Here is a 23,447-nt window from a genome sequence, read left to right as displayed (position 1 = left end):
CAGAAATGGTCACCTATTGTCCTCTGGATATGGATGGTGAGGACAAGGAGAACCTTAGCGTTGTTGTGGGAGGGAAAAGACAGGGTGAGAGCTAAAGTGCAGGAGATGGGTTGGACCTAGCTGAGAGCCCTGCCAACCATGGTGCTGGGGAATCTATGGTTGAAGAAGGAGGTGGACATTTCAGAGGCTCCCTTGTCAAAGCTGCCATCATTGGAACAGATATGACAGAGATGGAGAAGAATGGAATAATGTTTTTACAGGAAGTAGGCTCCGAGGATGCATCGGAGACAGTGAGGTCTGCAGATGCCAGAGATCAGAGTTGAGAGTGTGTTGCTGGAAAATCGACATTTCGGGTCAGGGCCCTTCTGATGAACTGATGACGAAACGTCTGGAAATGAACCTTCCAGCTCAGCTAGCAAACCTACACCCTCCCTATAACCTCTACATAACATATTTTCCGGTCTCACTTGCATACTTATTAACCATGTCTTTACTACATGGGCAGCACGGTGGCTCAGTGGTTAGCACTGCTGCCTCTCAGCACCAGGGTCCTGGGTTCAATTCCCGCCGGTGTGGAGTTTGCACATTCTCCCTGTGTCTGTGTGGGTTTGCTCCGGTTTCCTCCCACAATCCAAAGATGTGCAGGTCAGGTGAATTGGCCATGCTAAATAGCCCACAGTAAATATAGGGTAGGGGAATGGGTTTTGCTTTGGAGGGGCAGTATGGACCTGTTGGCCTGAATGGCCTGTTTCCGCACTGTAGAGAATCTAATCATACATTCATCTGGGTTGTTGATATGAATTGTAAAAGGCCCTGCATAGATTCTGCTTGTCACAGTCTGCCAATCAGAAAAAGCTCTATTTAGCATACTGTTTTCTGCCAGAAAACCTTCTACACATGATAATATGTTACCACCTACATCATGAACTCCTGTATTGAGCAATAATCTTTTGTGACATTTTGACAAATTTATTTCAGAAATATAAGCACAGTTACATCTAAAGGTTTGCCTTTATCTGAAGGACATGTTGCTTCTTCAAAGAATTTGACTAAGCAGTTTACAAAATTGACTACCTGGTCAGGTCCACGCCCCCAAACAACCCACCGTCCCTTCCTGGCACCCTCCCCTGCTACCGCAAAACCTGCGCCCACACCTCCTCCCTCACCTCCAAAGTTTTACCTGCACATCCACCAATATCATTTATTGTATCTGTTGCTCCCGATGCGGTCCTCTCTACATTGGGGAGACTGGACGCCTCCTAGCAGAGCGCTTTAGGGAACATCTCTGGGACATCCACACCAATCAACCACACCGCCCCGTGGCCCAACATTTCAATTCCCCCTCCCACTCTGCAGAGGACATGCAGGTCCTGGGCCTCCTCCACCGCCACTCCCTTACCACCCGATGCCTAGAGAAAGAACGCCTCATCTTCCGCCTCGGAACACTTCAACCCCATGGCATCAATGTGGATTTCACCAGTTTCCTCATTCCCCCTTCCCCCACCTCATCCCAGCTCCAACCTTCCAGCTCAGCACTGTCCCCATGACCTGTCCTACCTGCCTATCTTCCTTTCCACCTATCCACTCCACCCTCCTCTCTGACCTATCACCTCCATCCCCACCCCCATTCACCTATTGTACTCTATCCTACTTTCTCCCCAGCCCCACCCCCTCTCATTTATCTCTCCACTCTGCAGGCACCCTGCCTCTATTCCTGATGAAAGGCTTTTGCCCGAAATGTCAACTTTCCTGCTCCTCGGATGCTGCCTGACTTGCTGTACTTTTCTAGCACCACTCTAATCTGGACTCTGGTTTCCAGCATCTGCAGTCCTTGTTTTTACCTGGTTAGAAAATTACACTCACTCTTCCTAATTACTGAGATCTCCTAAATGCCCAGCTTTAACCTCAATTATATCATGCTCCCTATAACAGATGAAGGGCTGATGAAGAGCTTTTGCCCAAAACATTGACTCTCCTGCTCCTCGGAAGCTGCCTGACCTGCTGTGCTTTTCCAGCACAATACTCTCGACTCTGATCTCCAGCATCTGTAGTCCTCACTTTCCCTATAACAGATGTCAAGCTAACTGGCTTATAACTACCTGCTTTCTGCCTCGCTTCCTTCTTGAATAGAGGAATTACAATTTTCTAGTCTGATAGAACCTTTCTATAATCTAATAAATTTTGGAAAATTACATCTACCATCTCATGAGCTGCTTCTCTGAAGGTCCTAAGAATGTAGTTCATCAAGACTTGCCAGCCGCAACTCCATCAGTTTGCTTAATTCCATTTCTCTAGTAAGTTTAATTTCACCAATGTTTTTCTCACCATTCTACCTCCTGATTTACAGCTGTTACTGGAATGTTTTTGTGCCCTCTGTGGTAAAGACAGTAGTGCATTTCAAACTTGAGGGGACCAACACACTTTAATTACTCTTTTTCTTCTTTAATAACAAAAGAAGCTTTTCCTATTAATTTTTACACTTAAAGCCAGTCTTCTCTTCCACTCTAATTTCTTTCTCCTGACTGATCCTTTAGCCATTCTCTGCTATTCTTTATGTTCTGTCCAATTGTCTGACCTGCCACTCAGATTTGTGCAATTAAATGTTTTTCTTTAAGTTTGAAGCTTATCTTAAATTCTTCAGTTAACCACATATGGTGGTTCCTCCCCTTGGCCTAGCCAATGAAGCAAATGAATGAATTAAAAAACTTTTTTTTTCTCTCCAGCCTCTGATGCTATAGCACACCATGCACAACTAATTGGTGTCTTCTATGACAAAGCCAATTTTGTATCCAACTTACCAACTCGCAAGGGATGTCATACAATTTGATCTTCACACCAGCCCACCATGAGGAACCTTATCAAAGCATGTCAGGCAGCATCGAAGGAGCAGGAGAGTCGACGTTTCGGGCATAAGCCCTTCTTCAGGCTCATGCCCGAAACGTCGATTCTCCTGCTCCTTCGATGCTGCCTGACCTGCTGCGCTTTTCCAGCAACACATTTACAGCACTGATCTCCAGCATCTGCAGTCCTCACTTTCTCCTAGAACCTTATCAAAGGCCTTGCTAACATTGATGTAGGCAACATCCACTGCCTTACTTTCATTACTTCCTCAAAATACTCAATAACGTTTGTGAGACAAGACTCCCCTGCATAAAGCCATGCTGACTATCCCTACTAAATCCATTCTTCTCTAAATACAAGTTAATCCTCTCCCTAAGAATCATCTCCAATAATTTTGCGAACAGTGATGCAAGACTCACCAATCTATAATTTCATAGATTATCCCAGTTGACCTTCTTGAACAAAGTAATAACATTGAATTTCACCTGCAGCTAAAGAGGATATAAAGATCTGTCAAGGGCTCAGAGATTTCCTCGCTTGCCTCTTTCAATATCTTGGGATAGATCCTATCAGATCATAAGACATAGGAGAAGAAATTAGGCCACTCAGCCCATGGGGTCTGCTCCGCCATTCAATCATCGCTGATAGGTTTCTCAATCCCATTTTCCCGTTTTCTCCCCCAACTCTTGATCCCCTTGATACTTAAGGACCTATCTATCTTTGTCTTAAATATACTCAATGACCTGGCTTCCACAGCCTTCTGTCGCAATGAATTCCATAGATTTACCACTCTGGCTGAAGATGTCTCCTTATCTCTGTTTGAAAAGGCTTCCCTTTTCTCTAAGGCTACGGTTCTAGTCTCTCCTACCAATGGAAACATCTTTTCTCTAAGATCCTAGTCTCTCCTACCAATGGAAACATCTTCCCAACATCTACTCTGTCTAGGCCATTCAGTATGTTTTTGTTTGATCCCCCCTCAGCCTTCTAAACTCCATTCTCGTGAACATCCTCTAGGGTCAGTATATCCTTCCTGAGATTATGGGGCCAAAAATTGCATACAATACTCCAGATGTGGTCTGACCAGAGCCTCAGAAGTACATCCCTGCTTTTATATTCAGGTCCTCTCAAAATAAATGCCATCATTGCATTTGTCTTCCTAACTAAACTTCCCAACCTGCAAGTTTATCGTGAGGAAATCCTGGACTAGAACTTCTAAGTTTCTTTGCATTTCAGACCTCTGAATTTTCTCCCCATTTAAAAATTGTCCATGACTCTATTCTTCCTAAAGTGTATGACCTCACACTTGCCCACATTGCACTCCATCTGCCACTTCTTTGCCCACTCCTAACCTGTCCAAATCCTTCTACAGCTTCCCCACCTCCTCAATGCTACCTGACCCTCTACCTATTTTTATATCATCTACAAACTTAGAAGAATACCTTAGTTCCTTCATCTAGATCATTAATGCATGAAGTGAAAAGTTGTGGTCCCAACACTGAGCCATGCAGAACACCACTGGTTACTGGCTGCTATCCCGAGAAGGACCCTTTTGTCCCCACTTGCTGCTTTCTGCTAGACAGCCAAGCTTCTATCCATGCTAGCATCTTGCCTCTGACACAATGCGCCCTTATTTTACTCAGTAGCATCCTGTGAGGCACATTGTCAAAGGTCGCCTTGAGGTACAGTTAAATAACATCCATTGGCTCTCCTTGGTCTAACCTGCTCATTACTTGCTCAAAGAATTCGAGCAGATTTGTCAGGCATCACTACCCCTTAATGAAACCATGCTGACTTTGCCCTATTTTACCACACACTTCCAAGTACAGCTACACAATCCTTTATCCAAAGCCCTCGGGACCAGATGGTTTTCAGAATTTGGAATTTTTCAGATTTCGAAATAAGTGACAGTTTAACGGTAACATTTAAAATAGTATTACTGTCGCACCTGTGAGTACGAGCCCCGAGACAAAACTGATGCCTGCCCGTGCTGGGTCACGAACCCCACACCCCTCCCCCCACCAAAGTCACATCTGAGTGATGTGGGTCTAGTGAATGTGGAGTTGGAATAACTGTTTGCACGCCAAACAATCTTATTATATTAAAAAATCTTCACGAGTAAACTTTAGATTTGAGCTTTTTGGATTTCGGATAAAGGATTGTATACCTGTATTCAGAAATCTCATCCTTCACAGTGAATTCCAGTACTTTATCCACAACCGAGGTTAGGTTAATTGGTCTGTAATTTTCAGTCTTTTGCCTTACTCCCTTTTTAAACAGGCATGTCACATTAGCAGTATTCCAGTCCTCTGGAACCCTCCCTGATTCTAGCGATTCCTGAAAGATCACCACTAACACGTCCACTACAGCTATCTCCCTAAGAACTCTGGTGTGTAGTTCATCTGGTCCAGGTTATTTATCTACCTTCAGGCTATTCAGTTCTTCTAGTATCTTCTACTTGGTGATAGCCACCATATTCAGCTCTGCTTCTTCCCTGACTTGAGATTTTGGGATATTATTTGTGTCTTCCACTGTGAAGACTGGCACCAAGTAATTGTTCAGTTCCTCAGCCATTTTCTTGTCCCCCACTACTATCCCTCCATCATCATTTTCCAGTGATGCAATGATCACTTTTGCCCCTCTTTTGCTCTTTAAACTCTTAAAGTTTTCCTTCATATTACTGGTTAGCTCACCCTCATATTTAATGTTCTCCCTCCTTATTGTTTTTTTGTTGCCGTCTGTTGGTCTTTGTAAGCTTCCCAGTCCTCTGCCACATCATATGCTTTCTCTTTTGCTTTTATGCTATCCCTGACTTCCCAAGTCAAACATGGTTGCCTCATCCTCCCTCCTTTTTCTTCCTAGGGATGAATTTCTGCTGTATCTCCTGAATTACTCCAAGAAACTCCTACCATTCCAGGACCTTATCCACTCCCTTCCAGTCTACAGGCTTCTTAAGGGGGGAGGGTCAACAGCCAGAAGTGGCGGTACACATCGGTACCAATGACATAGGTAGAGAAAGGAAGGAGGACCTGAAATGTGAACATAGGGAGCATAGGGAGTTAAGTCGGAAGTTAAAGGCCAGGATGAGCAGAGTAGTAATATTAGGATTGCTACCGGTGCCATGGGCGAGTGAGGTCAGGAACAGAGAGCAAGTGCAGCTGAACACATGGCTGCAGAGCTGATGTATGGAGGACTTCAGACATGTGAATCATTGGGATACCTTCTGGGGAAGGTGGGACCTGTACAAGAAGGACAGGTTGCACCTCAACTGGAGAGGCACCAATATCCTAAGTAGGTGGTTTGCCAAAGCTCTTCAGGAGGGTTTAAACTAGTTTGGCAGGGGGATGGGAACCAGAGCTATGGATCAGAGGATGGGGTAGCTGGTGAACAGTGCGTAGACAGTCTGTGAGGACGGATAGACAGTTGATAGGGCAAAGTTGCTGTCAGTGTGATAAGTTGAAGTGTGTCTATTTTAACGCAAGAAATGTCAGGTATAAGCGTGATGAACTTACAGCACGGATCAGTACTTGGAGCTACTATGTTGTGGCCATTACGGAGACTTGGATATCACAGGGCAGAAATGGTTGTCGATGTTCCAGGGTTTAGACGTTGCAAAAGGAATAGGGAGGGAGGTTAAAAAAAGGTGGGGGAGTGGCATTGTTAATCAGAAATAGTATCACTGCTGCAAAAAAGGAGATCGTTGAGGAGGATTTATCTACTGAGTCATTATGGGTGGAGGTCAGAAACAGGAAAAGAGTAGTCACTTGATTAGGAGTTTTCTGTAGATGCTCCAATAGCAACAGAGACACAGAGGAGCAGATTTTGAAAGGTGCAGAAGTAACAGGGTTATTGTCATGGGTGACTTCAACTTTCTTAATATTGATTAGAACCTCCTGAGTACAAATAGTTTGGATGGAGCAGATATTGTCAGGTGCGTTCAGGAAGGATTCTGTAGATAGACCGACTAGAGAGGAGGCCAGATTGGATTTGGAGCTTGGCAACGACCAAGATCAGGTGTCAGATCTCTCAGTAGGAGAACATTTCGGTGATAGCGATCATAACTCCCCAAGCTTTACTATAGGTCGTGGAGAGGGATAGGAGCAGATGGCATGGGAAAATATTTAAGTGGGAGAGGGGGAATTACAATGCTATTAGGCAGGAACTATGAAGCACAAATTGTGAGCAGATATTCTCGAGGAAATTCATGAGAGAAATGTGGAGGGTGATTGGGGAGAAATTGCTGGATACGTTTGTCCCACTGAGGCAAGGAAGGGATGGAGAGGGTGAAGGAACTTGGGATGAAAAGAGATGTGGAACATCTAGTCAAGAGGAAGAAGAAAGCTTACTTAAGGTTGAGGAAGCAAGGATCAGACAGGGCTATAGAGGGTTACAAGGTAGTCAGTCCAGGAAGGAACTGAAGAATGGACCTAGGAGAGCTAGAAGAGAACATGAAAAAGCCTTGGTGGGGAGGATTAAGGAAAACCCTAAGGCATTCTCCACTTTTGTAAGGAACAAGAGGATAGCCAGATGAGGATAGGGCCAATCAGGGATATTGGAGTGAAATTGTGCCTGGAGTCAGAGGATGTAGGGGAGGCCCTTAATGAATACTTTGTTTCAGTATACACTAGTGAGAGGTACCTTGTTGTTTGTGAGGACAGCATGAAACAGGCCGATATGCTCAAACACGTTGACATTAAGGAGGAGGATGTGCTGGAAATGTTGAAGAACATGAGGACAGATAAGTCCCTGGGGCAGACAGGGCATAGGAGAAAGTGAGGACTGCAGATGCTGGAGATCAGAGTCAAAAAGTGTGCCGCTGGAAAAGCACAGCCGGTCAGGCAGCATCTGAGGAACAGGAGAGTCGATGTTTTGAGCATAAGCTCTTCATCAGGAATGCCCAAGGTTACTACGGACAGAGATTGCTGTGTCTTTGGCAATGGTCTTTGTATCCGCACTGTCCACTAGAGCAATACCAGACAACTGGAGGGTGGCGAATGTTATTCCCTTGTTCAAGAAAGAGAAAAGGGATAAGCCTGGGAATTATAGATCAGTCAGTCTTATGTCAGTGGTAGGCAAATTATTGGAGAGGATTGAGAGAGACATGATTTATGATTATTTGGAAAACCACAATTTGACTAGAGAGAGTCAGCATGGCTTTGAGAGAGGCAGGAAGAGCACAGCAGTTCAGGCAGCCCTTCATTATGCCTGATGAAGGGCTTTTGCCCGAAACGTCGATTTTGCTGCTCCTCGGATGCTGCCTGAACTGCTGTGCTCTTCCAGCACCACTAATCCAGAATCTGGTTTCCAGCACCTGCAGTCATTGTTTTTACCTTTGAGGGGGCAGGTCATGCTTCACGAGCCTTACTGAATTCTTTGAGAATGTGACAAAAACAAATTGATCAAGGTAGAGCAGTGGTTATGGTGCACATGAATTTTAGCAAGGCACTTGATAAGGTTCCCCATGGTAGTCTCATTAAGAAAGTAAGGAGGCATGGGATTGGGAAATTTGGCTGTCTGGACACAGAATTGGCTAGCTCATAGAGGACAGAGGTGGGTAGCAGATGGAAAGTTTTCAGCCAGGAGCTTGGTGATCAGTGGATCCTGCAGGGATCTGTTCTTAAACGAGTTGGATGAGAAAGTGGAAGAGTGGGTTAGTAAGTTTGTCGATGACATGAAGGTTGGTGGAGTTCTGGATAGTGTGGAGGACTGTTGTAAGTTGCAACGGAACATTGATAGGATGTAGAGCTGGGCTGAGAAGTGGCAGATGGAATTCAACCTGGAGAAGTGTGAAGTGATTCATTTTGGAAGGACAATTTTGAATTCTGACTACAGGGTTAAAGGCAGCATTCTTGGCAGTGTGGAGGAACACAGGGATCCATGTTCATTGATCCCTCAAAGTTGCCTCCCAAGTTGATAGGGTTGTTAAGACGACATTATGGTGTTGTTAGCTTTCATTAGCAGGAGGATTGAGTTTAAGAGCCGCAAGGATATACAGCGGCTCCATAAAGCCCTGGCTAGACCACACTTGAATATTGAGTTCAGTTCTGGTTGCCTCATTACAGGAAGGATGTGGAAGCTTTAGGGAGGGTGCAGAGGAGATTTACCAGGATGCTTCCTAGACTGGAGGGAATGTCTGATGAAGAAACATTAAGGGAGCTAGGGCTTTTTTCATTGGTGCGAAGGAGGATGAAGGGTGACTTGACAGAGGTATACAAGATGAGGGTGACATTGAATGGATAGCCAGAGACTTTTTCTTAGGGTGGAAATGGCTATCACGAGGGGGCATAATTTTAAGGTGATTGGAGGAAGGTTTAGGGGAGATGTCAGAGGTAGTTCCTTTAGACAGAGAGTGCCAACAGTGGTAGTACAGTCAGATATATCAGGGACATTTAAGTGACTCTTGGATAGGCACATGGTTGATAGTAAAATGTAAGGTGCTTATGTAAGTGAGTTTGATCCTCAAGTATGGGGAAGATGGGACTTGTACGAGGAGGACGGGTTGCATCTGAACTGGAAGGGGACCAATGTCCTGGGTGGAAGGTTTGCTCAAGTAGTTTGAGAGGGTTTTAACTAGTATGGCAGGGGGGTGGGAACCTGAGCTGTATACCGGAGGTGAGAGTTGATGCAGATGAGCAAGAGGTAGACCAGCTAGTTAGCTTTCCTTTAGGAAGGATTTTCCTGGGAAGGAACCAAGGGATGAGTTAAAGTGTATTTGCTTTAATGCAAGGAGTATCAGGAATAAAAGTGATGAACTTAGAGCATGGATCAGTACCTGGTGCTATGATGTTGCGGCCATAACAGAGACATGGGTTTCTCAGGGGCAGGAATGGTTGCTGGATGTTCCATGGTTTAGAGCATTTAAAAAGAATAGGGAGGGGGGAAAAAGAGGAGGGGGTGTAGCACTACTAATCAGAGAGGGTATCACAGCTACAGAAGCTTCCATTGTCGAGGAAGATCTGCCTACTGAGTCAGTATGGGTGGTAATTAGGAACAGCAAGGGAGCAGTCACCTCGGTAGGGGTTTACGACAGGCCCCCCAATAGTAGCAGGGAGATGGAAGAAAGCAAAGGTCGGCAGATTTTGGAAAAGTGTGGACGTAGTAGGGTTGTTTTAATGGGTGACTTTAACTTTCCCAATATTGATTGGAACCTCCTTCGAGCAGAAGATTTGAATGGAGCTGTTTTTGTAAGGTGCGTTCAGGATGGTTTCCTAACTCAGTACGTTGACAGGCCGACGAGGGGAGAGGCCATTCTAGACTTGGTGCTTGGAAACGAGCCGGGGCAGGTATCAGATCTTGTGGTGAGAGAGCATTTTGGTGATAGTGACCACAACTGCCTTACATTCTACATAGCTATGGAGAAGGAGAGGATTAGGCAAAATAGGAGGATATTTAATTGGGGAAGAGGAAACTATGATATGATTAGACATGAGTTAGGAAGTATGGAGCAATTGTTCCATGGTAAAGGCACTATAGAAATGTGGAGACTGTTTAAGGAACAGTTGTTGTGAGTGATGAATAAATATGTCCCCCTGAGACAGGCAAGAAGGGGTAAGATAAAGGAACCTTGGATGATGAGAGTGGTGGAGCTTCTCGTCAAAAGGAAGAAGGTAGCTTACATAAGGTGGGAGGAAGTTAGGGTCAAGCTCAGCTCTAGAGGTTTACAGGCAGACGAGGAAGGAGCTTAAAAATGGTCTGAGGAGAGCCAGGAGGGGGCACAAGAAAGGCTTGGCAGAACGGATTAGGGAGAACACAAAGGCATTTTACACTTATGTGAGGAATAAGAGAATGGTCAAAGAAAGAGTAGGGCCGATCAGTGATAGCATAGGGAACTTGCGTGTGGAGTCTGAAGAGGTAGGGGAAGCCCTAAATGAGTTTTTTGCTTCTGTCTTTACAAAAGAAACAAACTTTGGAGTGAATGAAACCTTTGAAGAGCAGGTGTGCATGCTGGAATGGATAGAGATAGAGGAAGCAGATGCACTGAAAATTTTGTCAAACATTAAGATTGACAAGTCGCCAGGCCCAGACCAGATTTGTCCTCGGCTGCTTTGGGAAACAAGAAATGCGATTGCTTCGCCACTTGCGAAGATCTTTGCATCCTTGCTCTCCACTAGAGTTGTACTTGAGGATTGGAGAGAGGCAAATGTAATTCCTCTCTTCAAGAAAGGAAATAGGGAAATTCCCGGCAATTACATACCAGTAAGTCTCACGTCTGTTGTTTGCAAGGTGTTAGAAAGGATTCTGAGGGATAGGATTTATGACCATCTGGAAGAGCATGGCTTGATTAAATGCAGTCAACACGGCTTTGTGAGGGGCAGGTCATGCCTCACAAACCTTATCGAGTTCTTTGAGGATATGACTAGAAAAGTTGATGAAGGTCGAGCTGTGGATGTGGTGTATATGGACTTCAGCATTCATTTGATAAGGTTCCCCATGGTAGGCTCATTCAGAAAGTCAGGAGGAATCGGATACAGGGGAACTTCGCTGTCTGGATACAGAATTGGCTGGCCAACAGAAGACAGCGAGTGGTAGTAGAAGGAAAATATTCTGCCTGGAAGTCAGTGGTGAGTGGTGTTCCACAGGACTCTGTCCTTGGGCCTCGACTGTTTGTAATTTTTATTAATGACTTGGATGAGGGGATTGAAGGATAGGTCAGCAAGTTTGCAGACGACACAAAGGTTGGAGGTGTCGTTGACAGTTTAGAGGGCTGTTGTAGGCTGCAGCGGGACATTGACAGGATGCAGAGATGGGCTGAGAGGTGGCAGATGGAGTTCAACCTGGATAAATGCGAGGTGATGCATTTTGGAAAGTCGAATTTGAAAGCTGAGTACAGAATTAAGGATAGGATTCTTGGCAGTGTGGAGAAACAGAGGGATCTTGGTGTGCAGGTACATAGATCCCTTAAAATGGCCACCCAAGTGGACAGGGTTGTTAAGAAAGCATATGGTGTTTTGGCTTTCATTAACAGGGGGATTGAGTTTAAGAGACGTGAGATCTTATTGCAGCTTTATAAAACTTTGGTTAGACCGCACTTGGAATAATGCGTCCAGTTCCAGTCGCCCTATTATAGGAAAGATGTGGATGCTTTGTAGAGGGTTCAGAGGAGGTTTACCAGGATGCTGCCTGGACTGGAGGGATAATCTTACAGAGAGAGGTTCACTGAGCTTGGACTTTTTGCATTGGAGAAAAGGAGGAGGAGAGGGGACCTAATTGAGGTATACAAGATAATGTGAGGCACAGATAGAGTTGACAGCCAGAGGATATTTCCCAGGGCAGAAATGGCGAACACAAAGGGTCATAGTTTTAAGCTGGTTGGAGGAAAGTACAGAGGGGATGTCAGAGGTGGGTTCTTTACACAGAGTTGAGAGAGCATGGAATGCGTTGCCAGCAGCAGTTGTGGAAGCAAGGTCATTGGGGACATTTAAGAGACTGCTGGACATGCATATGGTCACAGAAATTTGAGGGTGCATACATGAGGATCAATGGTTGGCACAACATCGTGGGCCGAACTGTTCTATGTTCTATGTATTGTGAAAAGTCGGCACAACGTTGAGGGCCGGTACTGTTCAATGTTCCATGGCTGTTCCACTGTCTTTCCTGCTAGGCTCCTCTCCCAATCAATTCTACCCAGTTCCTCCCTCATGCTCAATTGTAATAGCTTTACCTCAGATTCTATTTTCTCCCTCTCAAATTGCAGAGTAAATTCAATCATATTATGATCACTGCCTCCTAAGGGTTCCTTCAACTTATGCTCTCTTATCAAGTCTACCTGACTGTACAACACTAAATCCAGTATTGCCTATTCCTTATGGGGTTCCACCACAAGCTGTTCCAAAAAGCTACTGCATTGACATTCCACAATTCCTTTCCTTGCAAACTACTACCAACCTGATTTTCCCAGTCGGCCTGCATATTGAAATCCCCATGAGGACTAACTTTGCCCTTCTTACATATCTTTTCTATTTCCAGGTGTATCTTGTGCCCCAGCTTCTGATTATTTGGATGCATGTATATAGACCATAAAACATTGGGGTGGAAGTAAGGTCATTCAGCCCATCGAGTCCACTCCGCCATTCAATCATTGCTGATGGGCATTTCAATGCTACTTACCCACACTCTCCTCTTAGCCATTAATTCCTTGCAAGATCAAGAACTTATCAATCTCTGCCTTGAAGACATTTAACATCCTGGCCTCCACTGCACTCTGTGGTAATGAATTCCACAGGCCCATCACTCACTGGTTGAAGAAATATCTCAATTCCATTCTAAATTGACAACTCCAACTGTGGTGTTTTTAAACCTTTGCAGGTCCTCAATTCTCTACCATCAGACCCAACTTCTGTTTCTTGCTATTAATTTAATTTCATTTCTTATTAATAAGGCAACCCCACCCTCCCATCTTTTCGATAGTATATCTTAATGTTTTTCAAGACACCAACACCACCTCCTGCTTAATTGTGACATGCCTTAGAGGATCAACAAATTTCATTCTAAACTTACCATCATTCATTTCTTTCTCCTTGGTGAACACTAATGCAAAATACTCATTAAGGATGTCACATACTTCCTCCTGCGCTAAATAAAAGAAATTCCCTCCTTTGTCCGGGAGTGGACCCCTCCCTAGTTACCCTCATGATATTTGTAGCTGAAAATGTGTTGCTGGAAAAGCACAGCAGGTCAGGCAGCATCCAAGGAGTAAGAGAGTCGATGTTTCGGGCATGAGCCCTTCTTCAGGAATTCCACATTTTCAGCTCTGATCTCCAGTATCTGCAGTCCTCACTTTCTCCTCATTATATTTGTATTCTACTTGTGACTATCACGACCATTAAACCATCGTTGATTGTCGGAAAAACCCATCTGGTTCACTAACGTCCTTCAGAGAAGGAAATCTGCCATCCTCACCCAATCTGGCCTACATGTAACTCCAAACCCACTCAATGTGGTTGACCCTCAATTACCTTCTGAAATGGTCTAGCAAGCCATTCAGTTGTACCAATTGCTACAAAGTCTCTTCAACGGCAGACGGAGATGTGCAATAAATGCTGACAGCCACATTCCACAAATTTGTTTTTAAAAATTTGCAGAGGACATTTCATGGCTCTTTCTGCCCTCCAAATGGCCCTGCTATTTGGGAAGCTTGACTCATTCGATCTGCCATCAAGACTGGAACAAGCATGTGGAAAGAATGTGTTTATTTTTCAGACAAATAATTGTTGAGGCAAATGAAAAGCAATCAGTTATTCTCCTGACAGCTTGTGGACCCACAGCTTTTTCGGTTATTAGGAACCTAACTTTGTCTGAGGCACCAGATACTAAAACCATTCAAGATATTGACAGATTTAGCTAGCAATGTTACAACTGCAAACCTCCTCAAATTCCGAGATGCTATCAGTTTTACTCAAACGTCGAGAACAGATTTTTGATGAGATTGAGATGATTGGCAGAGGCATGTGATTTAGGTTCAACCCTATAGTGAGATATTGAGAGACCGCTTGATATGTGGGATTAATGACGTGACTGTGTAAAAACCCAACTGGACTTCAAACAGGCATTACAATTGGCTTTGTCATTAGAAAATGTGGCAAGTGGAGTTACAGGTATTCTGACAGAAGTGGACACCTTTGCTTGAGCTTGGGGAACACCATATGAGTGAATGCAATTGCATAGTCTCACTCAGGACATGTCCTGAACACAGGGGGGGCTCTAGGTCAGCCCACAGCAAAACCCTAAAAACAAAGTCAACTCTTGGCCAAATGGTTAAAATTTTATCGAGGCAGACTTTTGGGGAAATGGCAATAAAGTCAGCTGACTATCAACAAGTCAGCAATGACCTCACTGAATAGCATAATAGATGGGTCTGGATGGGATGGTCTCTGAAGGGTTGGTATGGACTTAGTGGGACAAATGGCCTGTTTCCACATTGTATGGTTTGTATACAAAAATAGATAAGATGAATGGTCTACTTCTATTTCTACATCTTATGACCTTCTACCTAGTTACTAAAGGGTAAAAAAAGGCTAGAGCGCTAAACACAAACTGAAGACTTTATCGATTATAGAGGGACATGGACAGACTAGTCAGATGGGCTAATCCAAAGAGAATTCAATTCGGATAAGGGCAAGGTGATGGAATTTGGCAGGAAACACAAGACAACGGAATACGTGGTGATCAGAACAACTCTGGGAAGAAAGAGGATCAGAGGGACCTTAATGTGCATGTCACTGGTCCCTTAAGGTAGAGGGACAGAAAGATAATGTGGATAAGAAGGCATATATGATATTTGCATTTATTAGCCCAGGCAGAATTTAAGAACATGCTGATGAAATGTGGGTTGGCTCACAGCCAGTGTATTGAATCAATTTTGGAATCCATATTATAGGCTGCAACGGAGAGAGAGCAGAGATTTCCCAGGTTTTGCCTGGGCAGGAAAGTTTTAGTTATGAAAACAAGTAAACTGGAGATGTTTGCCTTAAAGTAGAGGAAATTGAGGAGATATGATTGAGTGATATAAAATTATGAGGGGCATAAACAAGGTAGACAAGAATAAACAAAGAGGGATGAATGCCCTTGGGGCAACAAGTTTAGAAACCATTTTTCACTCAGAGGATGAAAGGAATCGGAACTTACTGCCTTTAAGGGTGGTAGTGGTTTTAAATATCATCAGCAGTATTTAGATATACATTTGATATGCCAAGGTCATTCCTGAAGAAGGGCTCATGCCCGAAACGTCGATTCTCCTGCTCTTTGGATGCTGCCTGACCTGCTGCGCTTTTCCAGCAACACATTTTCAGCTCTGATCTCCAGCATCTGCAGTCCTCACTTTCTTCTACAAGGTTAGGGCCAAGTGCTGGAAAATTGGATTTGAAAGGTTTGCTGGTTGCTTTTGACCAGCACAGACTCAAAGGGCTGAAGTGCCATTTTCTGTACTCTATGACCTTATTTTGATTTAATGACTAGAAATCCACATCAATCCTACTCAACAACCAGCTGTTTTAGGCAAAAAAAACAACCAAACACCCCTTTTCTTCCTCTGTTGAAGTCCTCGAGATGCATAACTCCGGCACTCTATTTAAAGCTGTACTTTCAAGTGCAAAGTTGAACTTTTTTCTTTATTCATTCATGGAATGAGGGCACTATTTATTGCCCAGACGGTAGTTAAGGGCCAACCACATTGCTGTGGGTCTAGAGTCACATGTAGGCCAGATCAGGTATGGATGACAGCTTCCATCCCTAAAGGACATTAGTGGGGCTAGGTTGCCTTGGTATATATGCTCCCAATATAAATGGCCTGCATCATTTAATGAGGATTCAGTTTCAGCTGGCTTTTAATTAGCCTGCTTTTTCCTTGGAACCCGTGAGCAAAAAAAAACCTGGTCAAAGCTCACAACTAAAGAACTTAACCTGCAGATACCACTTTATTGCCAACTATTATTTCCAAACTAACTCTAGATTTGCTCATTTAATCAAATAGAGTCAGTGTGAATCACAGAAAAACTCTCCGCTGATTGGAACCATACCTAACACAAGGATTTCGGTGGTGATTGTTGCAGGTCAGTTATCTTGCTTCAGGACCATAACTGCAGGAGTTCTTCAGGGTAGTGTCCTAGGCTCAACCATCTTCAGATGCTTCATCAATGACCTTCCCTCCATTGTGAAGTCAGAAATGGGGATGCTTGCTGATGATTGCATGATTTTCGGAATCATTTGTGACTCCTGAGATATTAAACCAAATCTATGCTCAAATACAGAAAGACCTGGAAAATATTCATCATGGGTTCAAAAGTGGTAAGCAATATTTGTACCACACAAGCACTTGGCAATAACTATCTCCATCTGGAGATAAACCCTTGCCCTACACATTCAATGGCATAACCATTGCTGAATTCCCACTATCAACATCCTGGAGGTACTACCGACCAGAAACGGAACTGAACTAGCCAAATAAATATTGTGGCTACATGAGCAGGTCAGAGATTTAGAATCCTGCAGAGTGTAATTTATTTCCTGATTCTCCAAAGCCTGTCCACCATCTACTAGGAACAAATCAGGAATGTGATTGAATACTCCCCACCTGCCTAGATGATCTAGCTCCAATAATACTCAAGAAGCTTGACACGTTCCAGGACAAAGCAGCCTTCCTGATTGGCACAGCATCCACAAACATTTACTCTACCTACCATTTAAAAGTAGGGGATGCTATCGACGAGATGGATTGCAGAAAACTCACCATGTTTCAAACCCATGACCACTACCATTTAGAGGGGCCGGGGAAGCAGACACAATGGAAGCACCACCACCTGCAGATTCCCCTCCAAGCCGCTCACCATTCTGACATGGAAATGCATCACTATTCTTGCATCAAAATCTAGAACTCTTGCCCTGACAGAATTGAGAGTATAACACACCAAACTTAAAGGCTCAAGAAGATGAATTACTACCGTCTTTGCAACTGCAATGAGGAATGGGCAATAAATGCTGGCCTAGCTAGTGAACACCACATTCATGGAATGAATTAAAAAGGACACAGGGTTGACTGCTAGTTTAAACAAGCTTCATTATCAGGACAGTTTTAAAAAAATAGGTCTGTCACATTTGGGATGGTTTCTACAGGTACATAATACATTAAGAATGATCAGGTGCTACTCCTGTAAATTACATCATGTGCAGCCAGGTTTAATGTTAAAAGGTTCTTTTTTTCCCAGTTCATAGAATCCCTATAGTGAGGAAGCAGACCATTCAGCCCATCAAGTTGATGCTGACTCTCCAAAGAATATCACACACAGAAGCAACTCCACCCTCTTCCTGCATTTTCCATAGGTAAACCACCTAGCCTTCACATCCCTGGACATTACAGGCAATCTAGCATGGCTAGTCCACCTAACCTGCACACCTTTAGACCATGGAGGAAACCCAAACATACACAGGGAGAAGGTGCAAACTCCACACAGACAGTTGTCTGAGGTTGCAATTGAACCCAGGTCCCTGGTGCTGAGGCAGCAGTGCTGACCACCGAGCACCAAGCTGCCTAGACATAGCCTGCTAATGTGAGAATGACCCATTTATGACTTTACTTTCCATCTGTAGTCAATCATTTATCCATGCCATTGCTTTATGTCCTATCCCATATGCTTTAATGTTGATAACTGGCCTTCTCGGGGGGGGGGGGGGGGGGGGCGATCTTACCAAAGGTCTTTTGAAAGTCTTAGTATACTACATGCATCAAGTCCTCTTTATCAATTATGTTAGTAATGTCCTCAAAAACCTCCAACAGATTTGTCAAACACAACTTTTCATTCATAAATTCATGGTGACTACACCCAATCAGTACCTTCAAAAGCTAAATGGATAGGCATAGTCAATTTGGTCTGCCAAACGGGGCTGGATAGGAATTTTCAATCTTTTCACCTTACTTGGTTTTACATTTCTTTTCTAACTTGCCCAGTAGTTTAAATGGCTGCTTGAGGATAAGGGATATGTAGCTACGTTGTATCAGTTATTTTGACTTCATGAGTCAGGGCCGATTGCCCTCCTGCTCATCATTTTTATCTGATCATATATTAGTTGCAGTTGTAAACAGCAATCAGACAAAGAAATAAAAACAGAAAATGTTGGAGATCTCAGCAGGTCTAGCAGTATCTGCGGAGAGAAAAACAGGGCTAATGTTTCAAGTTTAATATGAATATTATGTTTTTCTTTTTCCACAGATGCTGCCAGACCTGTCAATCATTATGCCCCAAGCTTAATGGAAACAAACACATCTATAAACAAAGCAGGAAAATATTGTACAGGGTTATACTGGTTTTAGTTGAGATTATGGTCACACAACTGAATGCAAAACTTACATTTAAACATCTTCTATAGTGAATCATTTTAATTGAAGCAGACTTCGAGACATCAGACTGTCTCCTCACACTACTGCTGCCTCATTTCCTCAGAGTCACAGTCTGTACAGAACCCTTAGTCTTTTGCGGTAGGAAATGAAATCACAATACAAGTTATAAAGCAGCAATTTCATGCTTAGTATGTCATCATATTGTGGTTATGTGTCACCACCTCTGGTGCTACAAATTAATATTGCAAAAATGGCATAGTTATACAATAGCTGCCATGGTCTTATTTCGCACAACTCCACAGATTTGCATTTGCAATTTTTTTTCTTTAACAGAAATTTGACAAAATTCTTGACAGACTGCTAAGTACTCTGATGTGGAAACCGAAATGGAGCCAAGTTATCATCATTTTTCATTAAGCTTTATTCAACAAATAGTCGGTTTGAGAAAGCGTTAATGTGGAATCTGAAGCTGATTACATTGGAATATAATGCTTCAATGTCAACATAGTTTCTGAATTCTGGGTCAAGTTAAATTACAAACACACCAAGGGCTTAACAAGTAGCGTTCATTCCAGATGAAATCAAGAACTTTTAGATAAATCCTTACTATTAGCCCCTCACTATTTATGTTTTTTTTCATAATGTAGGGTCCAAATGTGTTTACAACACATCTATATTAAAAGCTCAACTCACAAAAACTGTTCATTGGCTCTCTTTCATTTATGCACCTTTATTCTGGATGTCATGACAACCAGAATCTCAAACAATTTAACCTTATATTTCTGTTCCTTAGTGCAAATGCAAACACCTTTCTTATTTCATGAAAATGTGTCTCGTGTTCCATTTGCCAAACCTTTATATTTCAAGGAAAAGCTGGATTTGATTCATGTCAGTTTTAGATCAGTCAAGTCTTGCCCAGGTATAAACTGCTTAGTTTGTATTGGTTCCACCTCCCTCAGAACTGGTCTCAATGTCTCAGGAATCTGAAACCCTTCCCCTTGCATCATATTTCCAGCCACGTATTTATCCAAATATCTTGTTATTTATTCTCTGACGAGCATATGACACTGGTAGCAAATCCTGAGATCATTAGATTTGAGTTCTTACTGTTAAGCATATTTCCTAAATGCCAATATTCTATGTTCGGGACTTCATTTCCTTTCTAAAACCCATCTCACTGGTACAGTTGAAAACTAAAAAGTAGCCCTTGAGAAGATTTCAACAAGAGTCTTTGGGAAATAATTATTATTTTGAGCCATGTTCTGCTTCATTACTCCATAATAAAGCTGACAATGCTACAGACTGGTCATCACTGCAATTTCACAAATGTGCTTTAATCTCAGCATGGTTTTTTAAAACTCATTTTATATTTCATTAATATAATAGTATGCTAAGTCAAAGTAGTACTACTATTGAAAATTTCAGTCCTTGTTGTTGACATCATCTCATTATGGAAATGAACTTGCAGATAAAGAAACAAATTCCTGGAGAAGTTCAGTTAAAATAGCACAGCTGCCTCACAGTGCCAAGGACCCGGGTTTGATTCCAGCCTTGGGTGACTGTCTGTGTAGAATTTGCACAATCTCACAGTGTCTGCTTTTTTTCCTCTCGGTACTCCTGTTTCTTCCCACAGTCCAAAGATATGCAGGTTAGATAGGTTGGCCATGTTAAATATCCCATTGTGTCCAGGGATGTGAAGGCTAGGTGAATTTGGGAGGGGGGATTTGGTCTGGGTGGGATGTCTTTGGAGGGTCAGTGTGAACTCGATGGGCCATATGGCCTGCTTGGACACTGTCAGGAAACTACAATTCTAAGAGACGTCAAGAATAGGCAACATAAACCAACATACTCTCTCCCAAATAAGGAGTGCAGCTGTCCTGCTTTGAACTCATCTTTGCAGAGGAAATTTTTTTTTGTAAGAGAGATGATAAAGTATCAGCAAACAAGTAAGTCAAATTATATCTGTGAAAGGTTTTTTAACTATGTTTTTCCTTTTACTCTCCATGCTGATGATGTTCTCCATAAATTATTTATGTAGCACCTCTCTTAATTTGCAAACAGGTGTTAAACAATACTGGAAGCAAAAGCCAGTACTCATAGATAGAGCTAAATTTCAAAATCCAAATGTGTACGGTGCTTTAGTGCTATAATCTCTGAAGTTGCCAGGATGAGAAACACAGCTCACTGCTTCCAAGATACCTCCCAATTAAAAAACGCTTTCATGGAAATCTTCTGAATGATCAAGTACAAACAGGAAAAGCAGCAGAGTCAGGCAGGTGGGATCCAAGAAATTGTGCACACAACACACAAAGACGAAAAACAATGATTAACTTTTCTAGCTAAGGATGTGGCAAAGAAAGAGATCAAGAGGAAAAGTATATTGTTTTATTTCTAAAAGTATTCTCACTTGCTTAAGTGTGCATGTTGAACGTATCACAAAGTTACAACACAATTCAAACTTTCAAATACCGTATGCTGCTCAAAATTCTCCATTTTTGTTTATTTCAACACTTTTGTTGAAAAGACAATCCAATTTGATACATGCAAACAAACCAAACAATTCAGCTCCACCTTCCCACGGCCATAAATGACAATGCCAGTATCAGAAGAACGAATTTTTAACAAAATTCCATTTCAGCACACTAACATTGGTACGAGTTGAATTTTTTTTCCTCTAGAGTGAAATCTATTTTTAAAACACAACAGATTTTGATTTAAATATCTTGTATATTCTTTCAATGTTCTAACAATCAAACTGCATCATATCACACACTCCTGCACTGAACCATATCTGCCACCTAACTACCCACTCCACCAACTTGTCAATGCTTTTTTGGAGTTCCACAGTTAACTCCAAACAGTTCACAATTATTTCAAGTTTAGTGGCATCTGCAAACTCTGAAATTCTGTCCTGCACATCAAGATCCAGATAATTAATAAAGATCAGGAAAAGCAAAGATCCCAACCCACCACAAACATTTCTCTAGTCAGAAAAATATCCATTGACCAATATTCTCTGTTTTCTTTCATTCGGTGTGTAGGATTATGAACATGCAATGGTAGCCTCAGGAGAAATTTCTACTGTACTCTAACTCTTTCCAACATTTTTCTGATCAATATATATTTCATAGTAAATAGCAAATTGCAGCACGAAAGGATGTCATTTTACTTGTAATGTTGGTGCTAGCCAACAAGCAGCCTAATGTCAATTTACAGCTTTAGATTTGTAACCTTGTGCACTAAAGCACTGTCAATTGTATATCCAAGTGTTTTTTAAACAATGTTAAGACTGCTGCATCGAACATGCTTTCAGACAGAGTTCCAGTTCCATATCAACTCCTGGATGAAATTTTTTCCCTGGGTCCCCTCTAAATCTCTTACCATTTACTCAAACTCTTTGCCCTCTGGCAATGATCCCTCACACAAGGGGTAAAAAGCACTCCAATACTTTTTCCACCATCTAGGCCAGGCTGACTGGTTTGTAACTAATTAGCCTACTTCCTTGGTCCTTTTTAAACAAGAGCTAGCTTGTTCCAGTCCTCTGAACAAAACAAAACAAAACCCAGGATGCAGGAAATCAAAAAATAAAAATAGAAATTGCTGGAAAAACTCAGCAGCACAGGCAGCATCCAGGAAGAGAAATCAGAGTTAATGTTTTGGTCCAGTGACCCTTCTTCAGGACTGATGATAGCTAGGAAAAGGTTGTTTTTTTCCATAAGATATGGCGGAGGGAAGGAGTAAATGATAGGTGGAGATAGAATCCAAAGAGACCAAAAACAGGTGGACAGACCTTTTTTGTGGGTAAAGGTCAGCCTAGGAAAATGAAGAGCTGCTAATACGGTTGTGTGGCAGCAGTTGAAGAGTGCGTTGCTGGAAAAGCACAGCCGGTCAGGTAGCATCCGAGAAGCAGGAGAATTGATATTTCAAAAAGAAGCTTTTCCTGATGAAGAGGTTATACTCGAAACATCGATGTCCCTGGTCCTCAGATGCTGCCTGACCGGCCGTGCTTTTCTAGCACCACACTCTTTGATTCTGATCTTCAGCATTTGCACTCCTCACTTTCTCCTATGCGTGGTAGCATCCCATGTAATGAGAAGGCCTGGTGCGTGGGGTTGGGGTGAAGACATGGGCGAAGGTGCTCAAGCCCTGAAACTGTTGAACTCGATATCAAGTCAAAAAAGCTTCAGAGTTCCCAAGTGAAAAATGAGGTGTTGTCCTTCCCACTTGTAAGGACTTCACTTCACTGGCGCATTGCAGCAAGCCTGAAACTAAGATGTTGCCAGTGATGTGTTGAAATGGCAGGCAACTGGAAGCTCAGGGTTTCTTCTACATTAGGGAAATGAAGTGAAGACTGGATGACTGCTTTGCTGAACATCTACATTCTGTCTACAAAAATGACTGTGAGTTTCCAGTTGCCTGCCTTAACTACAGAGGAACTTCGATTAGCCAACATTCGATTATCTAAATTTCAGATTATCCAGGCAAGATTGCAAAGTCCCGATGCTTGGCTAAACTGTGTTATCCGGCATTCGATTATCCAAACATTCGACTATCTGGACAAAATACTCCCGCTGGAGGCATTCGGATAATCCAGGCTCCTCTGCACTGGGATTGACAATGATGCCTTCAGCACATGAAAGAAGAAATGAAAAAAAATCTTCAATACATTTGGGTTACAAAAAAAAGATCAATCTCAGTTTTACAATTAACATTTGATCTAGCATCTTCTATAAATCAGGGAAGAGCTCCATGCTTCTAACATCCTTTGCATGGAGAATGC

The 23,447-nt window shown here is 42.8% G+C and overlaps 1 protein-coding gene across 14 annotated transcripts in view; it reads right to left on the bottom strand.

Moving 5' to 3' along the window:
- Positions 1-23,447, bottom strand: part of dym (dymeclin) — a 559,079-nt gene that overhangs the window by 109,637 nt on the left and 425,995 nt on the right. Inside the window, exon 17 of one of the 14 annotated variants that reach the window (XM_072574656.1) lies at positions 22,614-23,291. The exons of the other annotated variants lie outside the window; for them this stretch is intronic. Coding sequence (XP_072430757.1) covers positions 23,217-23,291 — 75 coding nt within the window. The 3' untranslated portion in view covers positions 22,614-23,216. Of the gene's footprint in view, positions 1-22,613; positions 23,292-23,447 lie in introns of those variants that run through there. 14 annotated transcript variants of the gene reach the window in all.

This window comes from Chiloscyllium punctatum, chromosome 1 (genome assembly GCF_047496795.1).
Source record: "Chiloscyllium punctatum isolate Juve2018m chromosome 1, sChiPun1.3, whole genome shotgun sequence".
Taxonomy (NCBI): Eukaryota; Metazoa; Chordata; class Chondrichthyes; order Orectolobiformes; family Hemiscylliidae; genus Chiloscyllium; species Chiloscyllium punctatum.
The sequence above is the reverse complement of the archived record's forward strand: the minus strand, read 5'-3'. Positions and strand labels throughout refer to the sequence as shown.